Here is a 13,816-nt window from a genome sequence, read left to right as displayed (position 1 = left end):
ACTCACCATTACACGCAGTAAGAGATAAATAACTCTACGCGTATTCACAGACAAAAGGTCACAAAGTGAAGTAAATCTGTTCAGGTGGAAAATGTCAGGAGATAACGGTCTATGTCTGAAAATACAGTGTAAGGGTTAGGAATATAGCTCCGTTTTTCACACAGGGCTTCTTTTTTTACCTAGCCACAGGCTGAGCTCGCAGGATTCTCAGCAGGCTGCCGCCGCAAAATAGGAGATAATATCAGACAAAGCTGCGACGTGATTGTTCTCATTTACAAGTCTTTGATGTGCCGTGGCTTTCAAATTTTTGTAGTAAGTAAACAAGATGGTGTCATGGGAAAAGTTATTATTCATTAACTATGGGGGATAAGGTCAAGCTCAGACTACGTGTGTACAGAATGGGACAAATCTTCACGTCTCTATTTCAGAGTTAAAGTTTGTATAAAATTCGCCCAGTCAGCTTTGCGTGCTAGTTCAGCTCAGTTTGACTCCCACCCTCCATTTGAGAAAATCAGCCTGTCAACATTCTGTCACAAGAAATTACAGTCCAATTTCATGTGTAAACTTAGCTTAGCTTAGCTTAGCATGGAGTCAAGAAGAAAAGAAAGCAGCTTCACTGGGTCTATCTTATTTTTTTTTTCTAAAGCTAAAGCTTTCTCGTCAACATCATAAATGCGCAAAATAAATAGGCAAGCAAGGTCAAAGAGACGACAAGACTCCAGGAAGTGACTGCACCAGGAAGTGGCTTTTTTATGTTTTTATTGTAGAGACAGTACAGAGGATAGAGTGTTAAATCAGAGAGAGTGGGGGATGACATGCAGGAAAGGAGCCGGAGGTCGGATTCGAACCCGGGACACCCGCTTCAAACTACAGCCTCCATACATGGGGCGCGTGAAGTAACCACCATGGGCACCCCTAAAATGTTTTTTTCTTTACATGCTGTTTTTTTATTTACTGATTAAATAAGCACTGGCGATGAAAAAAGACAATGTTGTCCTGAATTTCAGCACCACTGTGATTACATTTCCATCTGTGACCAAAACACAGCTGTGCTGTTATTCTGTAGAAAAGCACTCAGTCTCATGTTTTATTGATTAATTAGAAGATCTTAAAAAAAACCTCATCAGTAAAATGTAATTAATCATACATTTAATATCAACGTATGGAAAAAAGTATTATGATACCAAACTGGGAAAGTCAGAAAAGAGACAAAGTAGAGAAAGTGAGAGCTTGTAAGGAGGGGAGTGGGACACGTCTTCGCTCTAGTTGTCAGTCTTGGAGGGCAGGATAACATCTTTAATATTTGATAACAAGGTTCTCCTGGTACTGCAAACACTTCTACCAATAACAGGCAGAGAGAAATATGGCAAAGTACACCCCACACACACACACACACACACACAACATCTTCAATCGAGACATGTCAAGGTGATCTAACACTCTTAGATTTCCTCCCCAAAAAATCCATCCAACTCCAAATCCCAATTTCCCCACTGTAATAGAAGGAAGATGTGTTTGTGTAATGCTCGTCAACCCTGACATTAATATAAAGAGCAAACTGATCAGAGAAGATTCCTGAACTCGTGGTTTGGACAGAAAAAAAAGCAATGGGAACATGTTGAGAGAAAGTCCTGCATGAATGATGCAATCTTTTCTTTAAGTACTAAAGGTGTAAAAACAACAACAACAACAACAACAACAACAACAAAAGAATGAACAGGTAGGTAAACAAATTATGATGAGGTGATTTGGTTGTTCAGTATATTCTTATTTTTGCTTTAATTAGAGATTTACTTTGACTGTTTTAATAGATTTTGTAAATCATGTTGTTAGGACACAGAACAGGGACTATCTGTGCTGTAAACTTTGTGGGTTTTTTTACAGGCTACATCTGATTCTTGAAATGGGCGACCTTGAGAGTTGTCTCTTACATCTGTATCTGTGCAGTGGAAAGGGCTCCACAGACATTTTGTATTTCTGTGCTGTAGGCAAGGAAATGGGAGCTCTAATATGACCTGAAATCTAATAAGGCAGCGACAACCTGTGGAGAGGAAAGCCTTCTCCAAAATAAATGATAATGGGATTTATTTGGCTGAAGAGATAATGAGAAAAGGTATCTATTTTCCACCTCTGCTTTTAAAAAGATCTTGTTGCTATAGTTTAATGACAAGGTATATCTGCCTGTCTGTCACCTAAAAGCCAAAGTGATTCAAATAAATCAGCTATAGAGCTCATATAAGTCAAACCCTTTGGTGTTAAAAGACACAGAAGAGGCTCTACAACTCTGATGAATCTCAAGAAAACCGTGAGACTTAAACAGCCTCTTATTGTTATCATGTTGTGTGTAGACCTGGCTCACAGCAGAGGACAGCTTTTCATGAAAACATTCAGCCTTACACTCTTTTGACCCGTTTCTGTTCCGTCTGTGTAAAAGGAAGCAGCGACGTGTTGCAAAGCGAGACCTCGTGTCATTCCACTGTGATGAGGTTTTTCACTGCAGAGGGATTAGCCATGTAAGCTGTACTATTTGACTTTGAGGAGGGGGGGGGGGCAGTTTGTTTTGCCTGCTTTGTACTAATAATAAGCACAAGCTTAGCAAAGTGAAGTTAAATGTGGAACAACAGACAAAGCTTCCTTACTCCCTGCGATTTGATCCTTTTCTTCTGATAGTGCCAATACCTGAGACAAGTTGTTGGAAATGTATTTTATCAGATTTTGGCGGTGGGATTAAATGAATTCCTGAGCACAGGTTGTTCAGAAGGAAAAACAAATATTTCATCAGATTAGATCACCTTATCAAGTTTTGTTTTTGTTTCGGGTCAAACCTTTAGCAGGATTTTTTTTAAAACACTGGGGAAGGAGTTGAAAAAACAAAAAAACAATTAAAAAGGAAAAGTCTGGAACATCCCGATCCCAGAGGAAGGCTGAAATCAGAGTGGATCCAAGAACAGAAAGTAATAAAACATTGAAAGTGGTAAAACCATATGCTTACCCTCTCCATGTCACATAGCTAATGGCCTAAATGTTAGTATGTAGTCCCATCTCGGTTTTGGTAATCTTGACAAATTTGGATTAAGTTCAGGGAGATCTAATCCAATGAACACAAAAGTCAAATGTAAAAAAAAATAAAAATTGGATTTCCAAATCCTGATAATTAAAATGTTGAACTTCCGGGCCCTTGTGTCCAAACTTAATCCAATAAAAGGGAACACTATGTTTTCAGCCACGTTATATAAAAGCTTGGTCATTCCTGGTTTAAACCGTTCTATGACAAGATACACTGTCTTTATTTATTGAAGTGTTAGACTCATATCCTTCTCCTACATTAGAAAGACAGCTTTTTTACCGGGGTGAACCCATAATAATCCTCGGTCTTCTTCTCAGTCGGAGCAACAGCCCCGGTTTGTCTCACCTATGAGCATGTACTGTTTTTTTGTTTTTTTTTGTTTGTTTTTGGAGATCTACAGGACTGTGAAACAAAAAGGACACAGCTCCACTGAAGAACAAAATCTCTAAGTACACCGGCAAATTGACCCTCTGCTGTAATACTTGACAGAGAAAAGTGAAAACAGGATAAAATGTGTGATTATGACATTCATGTCTGTCCTGATGTGATGGTCGAGCCGAAAAGTGCTTTTGGGTTTTGTTTCATAACACAGCGATCACAGCTTATCTCTCACTGCATCCATCAGCCGTGAAGAAGTCCTTAGCAAGACACTTGACTGTTTTCATCTCCCTCACTATTCAACATCCAGCGCAAGAGCAGCAGCTATTTCAAACATTTAATAAAGCTATTGTAGAAGTAATAATTCCCACTAACACCATCATTTATTTGTTTAAAAACTGAGCCGATGAACAGTTAACTGACAGCAGTGCTTGCTGTGAGGGGCTGTAATGCAGTAGCACTGGCTGGCTGAGCCACAAACATTTTATTTCCATTTTGAACGCAAATGGAGGATTAATCTATCGAATATGATCAAATGTTCTTTTTCTTACTTTTATTATATCATTTCTTATTTTTAATGTTAGTTAATAGAAGATAGAAGAAGTGTTGCAGCTTCTTTTCCAGCTCATATTATTTCCACGTACTGGAAACAAAGCTTTTAACAATGTGTGCATATCCCCGTGCATTCAGCAGAGCAGCAAAACCTTCACCTTGATCTTTGACAGCTCCGGCATGTATACACTGCACGTATTGAGGCCTGTTAACCATAAAGTTGAAAACATTTACATCTGATGATAGCAGAACAGTGTCACTCCGCAGAAGAGGCGACTATTACTTACACAGTGAAGGTCAGATCTTTCAGGGCCGAACATGATATCATTAAGTCTGGGGGGGGGGGGATTGGCACTTCTTAAAATGCACACTACTCAACTTAATTGCTTTTTGACAGCTCCGCAGAGTTTGCAGAAAAAAGAAATTGGATTAATTGATGGATATCAATCGTGCTCACCTGACTGTGCAGTCTACAGAGCACAACACGGCAGGCACCCACAGTAGATGCCAGTCAATGTTTGTGTGCCGTAAGTAGGTAATGACATGCTATGCTAATGGCTGGATACTCTCAGGTCTCGGAGGATGGAATCTCTACCAGGCTTTCCCACAACATACCCATTTAGGGCCCTTTAGCGCTAACATTGGCTACATCCACAGGAGAATCAATGCTAATTAAATTGCAAATGTAAGTAATTAAGACCAGATTCACCTTGAGGCTAAATTGAATAGTGATCAACAGAGCCTCACTGTGTTACATTTTTCAGCTGTTTAAGATGTCGGGCCTGCAGATCTTCTTCATGAAAGTGAAACCTCTTTTAAATGTTTAACTCATCAGTGTCAGAGCGTTATGTTCCTTCATTAAATCATCAGGGAACAAAGAAATGAGTCAGTGCGTACCTGGTATTCATTAGGCCAGAAGGTGCTGACAGCCAGCTCCACCTGGTGCCACTGCTTGCCGTGAGACCCCGACGTGTTCCACACCGGACTCCCGAGCGGACCGCCGTTCACTCGCACATACGCCTTCAGGGCCCCTGGACTGTGGCCATCCCGACTGTACAGAAAGTAACTGAACTGGACGCAGTGAGTGTCGTTTTCACTCAGCGTCTGCAGCAGCAGCTGAGCACGGTGACCCACTGCATGCTGGGAGGAGTTCACCAACAAATAAGATCCTGAAAGGAAAAGACAAAAGCCATCAGTTATTTATTCAAATACAACTTGAATGACATTTCTTATACGTACGACCAAACTCTGTATGCTTAGGTATGATATAAAAAACTCGTGTTCTGAATACCAATATCAAAAGTTATTAAAAGTGAGGATGGTTTGATTTGAAGCCAATCCATGTATAATTGAACTGGTTGGTATATGCTATTCTCTGCCTCAGATGCAATGTAATTTTTGGTTTATTTTAAATAATAGTGTTCCCTCTGCACCGGCTGTCATATATGCATATGAATCACAACCACACATTTTTTGCAGTGAAGCATGAATTTTGAAAGTTAACAAGCAGCTGAGACGCCTGCAGCAATGAATCATTTTAAATTGGAAATTAAAAGCTGCCCAACGGACACTTGCAGAACCTGCAAAGCTCGTCTTTCTAGAGGAAGAAATAACTCCTTACTCTTTAGTCAGGTTTTTTTTTTAATATCAGTGTATTTTATTTTAAAAGATATTCATGGTTATTCATTGAAAATGGAAGACCACATAGGGGAAACTGAGTAATGACGTCCTACGAGTGTGCCATGTGTATCAGTATGAGTTAAAATGACATGTTTCTTCCCCTTTGATGTAGCCAGGATGACAAACATTTGTAAAAGAAGCATCAGCCTTTATGCTGTGAATATGTCTAAAATACAGTTCACTCGAGTGGTGTAGATTTATAGATAAATGCTGGAGGTTTCTTCCTGAGCCACTGAGGGATTGGAGTTAGGCAGACTCATATTAACCAAGGCCAACATGTCACAAAGGAACACATACACTTTTTACCGCTTTAAGCAGGGTGAATCAACAATAAAAAAAAGAGGAAGTATTCTCCCACCACTCATTCTGTGTGTGGGTGGTTGATAACAGGAAAAGAAATGTGCCCTGTAGAAAAAAAAAGACACAAATCGGTGTTGGCTGAGGCGCTACTTCTGGTGAATACTGGAGAGAGATACGAGTGAAAGCTGGAAGGATAAGCCAACAGCCTGAGCGAGACACAAAGAAACAGCGGCAGTTTTCCCACTGCAAGGTGATGCAGAGGTAGCAAACCAGATTCACCAACCCCCCGAAGCCTCCTCTAATCAGGATAACATAACCCCATTGCCCTTTGCCTAGCATCTGTCCTGCCTCGAAGTCTGCGCCCGCTAACGTGATTAGCACAGCAATGTTGGGAGACCTTCCTATGTACTCTCATAATCAAGCCTGTTGTCTCTGTACTCCAAGGTCTTTCTGTTCTCCGTCAGAAAAGAGCCCAGGAGAGCAGACAGTGGCAGACATGGCGCCAGGTGTCCTGCAGACATTCATTCTGCACTCAGATGTTACAGCATGTGAATGCTAGATTGTCAGAGAGGGAAATCATTTTTTTACATCCCCCAGTGTCTGCAAAATGAAATGAGCAAGCTTTTCCAACAAAAGAAACCACATTAACTCCCTAATGCTTTAACTTACTCAAACTTGATGACCGTTCAAACACAGGTGGCGTCAGTTAAAAGTTTTATTTGTCAGGCACAAAAAAATAAAAAGCTTCTTCTGTCGTTCTCTCAGTTGACTACATAAAAATCAAGACACCTGTTGGAGTCATCTGCTTTTTCAGCAGCGTCGCCCGGCTACTGAGAAAACACTAATTACCTGTTTAAGTGCAAATAAGACAAAACGTGTAACTCCACAGGCCGATGTTCTACATAATGAGATTGAGATTCACAACCTTTGGCCATGAGCTATAAAGATAGTTCAAATGAGGACTGCAGAGGAGCAGAGACGGTCGTTATCTGCAGGCAAGAGTGTGGCCTTTTCCCGCATAAGCCCCATTGCCCTGCAGCCGACTGTCAACAGCCCCTGATTTGTGTCTCGTCCTGGGCTTGAGATCTCGGCACTCTCATTTGGCTCTGCTTAATTAGATCTTTCAGGATCCATCTCCTCTCCTGCACCCTGCAGGCCCACAAGGGACTCATAAAACAATAGCAAAGGGCTGAAGTGTGGCAGCCAGACTGTCCTCACTGTGTGTTATATCCTGGAAGTGTGCCCTCTCTTTTATATATAGACATTATTAACACCTTTCTGTTGACTTTGCAATTTACTTTAATGTGATGCAGGGACACATAAAGCAGTTATTCTGCTGCTCTCTAACCTCCTTTGAGATTCAAATCGAAGATAGGTGAAGTCATCTTTTTAATACGGTGCTGCAGGTGAGTGAATGTGATGCAGGAGAAAGAAACGTCCTTGAATTACACACTGTGACATATCAGATGTAGGCCCTGAACACATCATGTTTAGGAACCCTGAGTCCAGAGGTAAAATGTTCTTATTGTTTGTCTTGGCTGAACATCAGTCCAAAAATCAAATGATCTTACCTCCAAAATAAGAGAGTAGGAATTAAAAAAACAAGTGATTTGAAATTGAACACATCAAAATAAGAGTTTTAATCCGTGATGGCATAGTTACAGCTCAGGCTTATTATCCAGAGATACATTTATCTGTATTCCAAAGTATATCAAAGTTTTTAAAATCTGTTTTCTGTGGTCACATTCCCATGTTGGCACACCAGCAGGGCTGCGCGTTTCAAGTCAACCAGCAACGATTGCATTGCCAGAGCAATGGGTAGTGTGGGTAGCCACTGTGATACAGTTAGCGACAGCATGGTGGAGTCTTTGAAGGGAAAACAGAAAAAGCCTCAAAGAAAAAAAGAAACTTGGCGATGAGAGGGGGGGGGATTACAGTCTAGTCTAATAGAGGAAGCGCTCAACAGCAGACTAACCTAGGTGAATATTTGGCTTTCACTTTATGGAGAGTGCTAGAATAAAAACATGTTGCATTAACAATCCAGCAGAGGTATTTATTCAATAGTTGCAGCATTTACTTTCCATGTTATAAAGAATTACTGTCTTGCAGCAATTTGTGTAAAGTCAACAAAGACTTTACCTTGAGTTGGGGTACACGTGTCTAGAAGAAGCTTAGTTTGGACATGAAGAATGTGTTACTTTCCATGTAGTTATTATGGAGAAGTAAAGAAGAGGTCGGAGCCTTGACCACACACACAAGTGACGACTCCACTCCAACACTCATAGAAATGTGTGGACTTATCGGAAAAGTAACCCCTCGACTGGAAGTTTGCAGCTTTTATAAGAAACAACTTGATTGCACACTTTGACTGTAACCTTCAGTCTGTCATCAGCACTGGAGCCACCATGTGTTTGTCTAGCAGAAGACTTCTGACAGTCTCTTTGTTCTGCAAACTGGAGTCGTTTCAGCTGTCTGTTCTCTGCCACTTGTGCTTGCAATCCATTCAATTGCCTTCTTATATATACGGCAACACTTTTTTAAATCTCAAAACATCTAATGGCTGATTGTTGTTCCTACTTTGTAGATTGCTCTAAATGCCATGATACTGTATATATTAGTTATATATTACATTAGTTGTAGGAAGAGCAGGTGCTATTGTTTGATAAGGTATGGATTCATCCTTAGATCTTGTATATTATTATAATAATAATAATACATTTTATTTATGAGAGCCTTTCTGGACACACAAGGACACTGTACAACAATCAACATTTAAAAAAACAACAATGGATAATGTATCAGCATACAATAAAAGAAATGAAATGTAGGACAGATGGGTTTTGAGTCTGGATTTGAAGATGGGGAGAGAGTCAAAGGGAGCAGAGCAGCTGAAAGCTCTGTTGTATACTTCTGTGATACATTTTCAACTCTCTTTTAATTGATGAATTGCTGTTATTAATCTGTTACTAACTGTGCAGGTCACGTCTTTCCCTGTGAACCGAGCGTCTATTTATGAAATTGTGTTTGTTATCTTCTGATATTTTAATTGATTTACTCTGCGTTCTTCTTTTTCTGTTTTTTTCATGAAAATAACTTTTCCTTGTTCACATTTCCATGATAAAGGTTAACACTGGAAAACAAATAAGGGCTAATCAGATCAAACTGTAGTGTTTAGTGCAACCAAGCATGACCCCTCTACACAAGAGACAGCATCTTTCATGAATTATACTCCAAAGCACCGTGAAATCTGATAAAAGTCCCTTCTATCTATTGATGCCCCTCCCCAAGGGCAAAAGAACATCCATAACAAGATTAGGAGTGATCCAGCACATCATAATTCATACGGGGGGCACGGCTGGACTGCAACCTGGTCACGGGCTGGAGGTGACACTATCTGAAGCAGACTAAGAGTGGAGAGGAGGATGACAAACAGAGGGCGGGGTTTGTGCAGCATTACACATGGTGAGGTCAGAGAGAGGGAGACAGGGAGACAGAGACAGGGAAAAGCTTGGGTAAGGTGCAAAAGCGTAAGAGGCCTGAACACAGTGGGACTCACATGTGTTGGGGGTGAAAAACTGTCCTTGACGCTGCTCTCTGTGTCACTGCGGTTAGTCTGAACCCTGGCACCCTCTCTGCACATCAGCCTTTATGCTTCTGTCTTCTCTAATAGGTGCCTTTAATTCAAACACGTGCTCTGGTCTCAGAAGGTTATGAAGGATTTCAATCTGAAGGGCTGATGCCCCCCCCCAACAACAACAACAGCAATAACCTTCACTAGATATAAGTGACGACTATAATAAATAAAAAAAAGTGCTAAAGTGGGGATAGAAAGGCGCTCTGGTCATTGGTCTGAAAAGGCACATTAGCACATTAGCGTTGTCATGTCCCTGATGTTTTGTCTCACTGTGAGAAAATCGGCTCCCAAATGTAAAAGCTCCTCATTGTGTATTAAAGCTGTTCACAGAGCAATAAGAGCTTTCAATCCAGACATTAAAGCCTCATCGCTAACACCAGACGTTAATGTGTTTATTAGCAAATCAAGCCTCACAACAACAAAAATAGTCTTTGTTTGATTTTACGACGTGTTGAGCCGTATGACCTTCTGAGTATTTTTGAAGGGACGCCTGGCGCGTAGTGAGAAACATTGATGGAGGCTTCAATAACAGGAAACCCGTTGAGAGGACGGACAAGTTCCCGTCTTTAATGGAAGATCTCACACAGGGAAAAACCAATAAGACACCACTCAGACTTAATCAACTTATCACAATGACAAGCAATGACAGCAGTCCTGCTAGGAGGCTGACCTTATGATCAAACAAGAAAAGCAGCACCACAGTTGTGTCCGAATTTCAAGAAGTAGCTTTGTCAAGGTTTGAACTGTGTTTCCGCTTTAATAACTCGTGTTAGCAAATCTCTTCACAAACTGGAGACACACAATACTGTCCAATGTGTTCTACTTTTAATCACACCGCTCCTACCTCCCCCCAATCCTGAATGCTACATTTTGACATCATTTCTTTGGCCACTGACAACCCTTACTGCCCCTACGTCTGTAAAGCTTTACAGCAAATATTCTGTTAAAACATGTATAATCAATAAATCCTTGATTGCCACAAAAAGACAAACGAGGCTTGACAAATTTAGACCCCAACCGTCAGTTAAGCTGACTTTTGGTTTTGGAAAAGTTGAAAACACACAAGCCAACAAAATCTTAATATGCAGGGTGTCTTCCAATGATTCAACGCACACTGCTTTAATAAACAGAGACATCTAAAACGGAGCTACCTGACATGCTAGGTTACAACTGCTAAGCTATGACTGGCTCTTCTGTTTGAGAAAATGTCAAATCTGTGAAGATAAAAAAGGTTGACAAATTTATAAACCTCTGAGATTTTGGACAACGCAAATGGCATATTTTTTAAAGATTTTTTAAAGATGGATATTTGCTTCAACAGATAACTAGTGTGCTTGCACGCGCACGCACGCACACGCGCACACGCACACGCACACGCACACGCACACGCACACGCACACACACACACACCAGGTCAGATAAGTGGAAACATGGGCGTTAGCTGCATTAAAGCCGACTCCATTGCAGCCGGATCAATAGAGCAGCCCGGCTGCTTTGCATCAGCACATGCACGACTGACAGCTTTTCCATCCCCGAGGCTGACATACCACCTGAAGTGAGGAACCTAATCTCATTTTCACCCCCCACTTGTTCTATCATTCACAACTCCACCTCCTTCATACTCATTCTCCTCCCTTCATATCATTTTTCATTATCGCTGCTGTCATCCATCACGCAGCTTCTCTCTCTCTCACAACTTTTAAAAATATTCAAAGTACAGTAAGTATTGATGTTTTCTGTTCTCTGAAACTAAATGCCCTCTGGCTGTGGTATTTCTCACAGACCACAGATCCGATCCAAATGGAATATCCTCTGTTAGTTTTGTCTAACTGTTAATAAAAGAACAATATTCAATGAATCATTATTCTTTTTTATCTACTTCTGATCTGGACTTCACTTTGCTGCCTTCTGGTTTCTAATCTAAAATGAAAAATTAGACCAATAGGTGACAGACAATATTGTACTAGGCTCTATGGCGCCAAGGGGCAATTTTAACCTTTCTTTGAGTGCTTTTCCTTTGTCTTCACTTTAAACAACTAATCCTCAATTTCTCCTCTCAACTCTGTCTTATCCTCTCATTCTTATCCAGAGCTGTGACTGGTTTCTCTGCAGGTCTTTATCACCCTGAAGTAGAGGGCTAGTAGACCATTACCAACGCCTCTGGGGACATCCTGGGAAGAAATGGAGAGTGAGAGAGTGGGGGGGGTGGAAGGGGGGGGGGGGGGGCAGTCGAGGACTGATGTTCCAGCAGAAAATAAATGAAATACAAGTGGTGCTTTTGTCCAAGTAGAGTCTGTGCCTTCCAGCATTTGAGAAAGATAAGTCCACGTCAGCAAGTGTTGTCTTCTTTCCAAGCCGAGGGGGGGGGGGCTGCATTTTCTCAACAGTCTGCTGGTGTTGACCTTTTGAATTGTCCTCCAGGCAGTTCAGGATCAACTGCCAGATTTGCCCCAGAGAGAGGCGGATGAGCGACATATGTGAAATGAGAGGGAGGGAGGAAGATGTGCTCTTTTTGTATGGCTATGTCTGGTTATCTTAATGCATTGTAACCATGAAAAGCTGTTGTTCTCAAATTGTCTAGGTCTCAGGTATGCACACCTAATAGAAATCCCTTTAAATCAAAAGTAATAATTTAGGGCTGCTCCTCAACATCGTGCTATAGACCAAACTATAAGTGATAATAATAGGCTTAAAGGCATTTTCGAAGTAAGTATGGAATTTGTTTTTATCCTCAGTCCAAATCATATTTCAGAGGTGACTCGCAACACAGGATGAGCAGAAACATTTCCGGTTTTCAGGCATGAATGATTCTGTCGCGCCAGCTGTCCATCCGAAACACCGCCAGGCAGAAAGAGGTGATGTCGGCTGCAGCCATAAAACTGAAGACAATCCTTCACATACTGCACAGATCTTGACCACATGAATGAAATGAGTCACTCATTACAAGAGATTAGTTCAGCTTTAACTGCCAGCAATGCTAATGAAAAGAACAATTGCAAATTGTCCTTTTAATACATTCAGGACTGTTAAAATTCATAAGAATGTCCTTAAAACTGAGCACTGACCCACGGACTGGAACTGCAACACTCATTTTGCAGCCGAGCTACACCACCTATCATTTTGTGCATTCAACTATTAGCAATACTCACTTTAAGTTTTACTTTAAATATAATAGATATTACTTTTATTGTGAAACATAAAAAAAAAAAAAACCTTTTTCAATTTCTATCTTCTTGCTGATTTTCCAGCAGCCTCCTACCAGTGGCCTGTGTTCTCTAACAGTGTGTGTCCACTCATGACAGCGAGGCTAAGATCACCCCTGGGGCTCTGAAGGTTGGTCAAGGATGTAATCAACCATGTGCTCAGGCTATAACCTCTAACACAGACAGACAAACAAGATAACCGTGCGGCCCTGATTAATTCCAATCTCTGCTAGGTCTGTAGAACAAAATAAAGTTTCTCACGAAAGGAGCCATGCATCACCATTAGCTGTCTGGTCAAAGTGCAAGCCCTCGGTGATGTTGTACAAAATGAACATGTCAGGGCCTCAAGGGCAGCGGGAAAAAAAAAATAAGGAGCTAGATTAGATTTAGCTGATTGGGACAGGCATCATAAAAACATTGAATGATAATCAAAGTGATTAAAATCAATATACAGATAAACCAATAAGACATTATAAAGCTTGTGTTTGTACATTACTACAATGGTTTGATGCAGGAAGGCAATCATCTTCAAATTCCTAAGTTTATTTGAATCTCAGCTGTATTTCCTTATAGGGAATTTAAGCGTGTGCAGCTATGACATTGGCTTTAGCTGTGGCTTCAGGGTGCTGTGGAAATCCATAGTACTGGCCTTAAAGCGCTCGGCAGCACTTTATCAGCCGGTCATCCCCATCAGGGAACACATCACACGGCCCGCAGAGACACGCTCTCCCCCTATAGAACAATTAGCCTCGGGCTTCTATAACAGCAAATACAATATTGATAAGTGCAGCGCTTAAATATGGGTTCAGAGGAGTTTTTATAACATCATCCATCATGATCAATAGGGTATTCTCTCCATTAGGTAAGTGAGATATTAGATGTGTCAGTGAGGCATAAAAGATACTGATGGCCTTTTAAAGCCTCAAATTGTGTCTGCATTCACAAATTCTCAGAAATAAATCAAAACGACTCTTACTCGTGTCAGACTGGGACTCAAAATTC

The 13,816-nt window shown here is 40.9% G+C and overlaps 1 protein-coding gene across 7 annotated transcripts in view; it reads right to left on the bottom strand.

The window, feature by feature from the left end:
- The window catches only part of ptprub (protein tyrosine phosphatase receptor type Ub), a 154,144-nt gene that overhangs the window by 69,962 nt on the left and 70,366 nt on the right, over positions 1-13,816 (bottom strand). For all 7 annotated transcript variants that reach the window (XM_061050887.1, XM_061050889.1, XM_061050891.1 and 4 more), the window contains exon 3: positions 4,895-5,166. In XM_061050887.1, coding sequence (XP_060906870.1) covers positions 4,895-5,166 — 272 coding nt within the window. The remainder of the gene's footprint in view (positions 1-4,894; positions 5,167-13,816) is intronic.

Source organism: Labrus mixtus, chromosome 11 (genome assembly GCF_963584025.1).
Source record: "Labrus mixtus chromosome 11, fLabMix1.1, whole genome shotgun sequence".
Lineage (NCBI taxonomy): Eukaryota > Metazoa > Chordata > Actinopteri > Labriformes > Labridae > Labrus > Labrus mixtus.
Note: the sequence above shows the minus strand (reverse complement) of the source record. Positions and strands in the feature narration are given on the sequence as shown.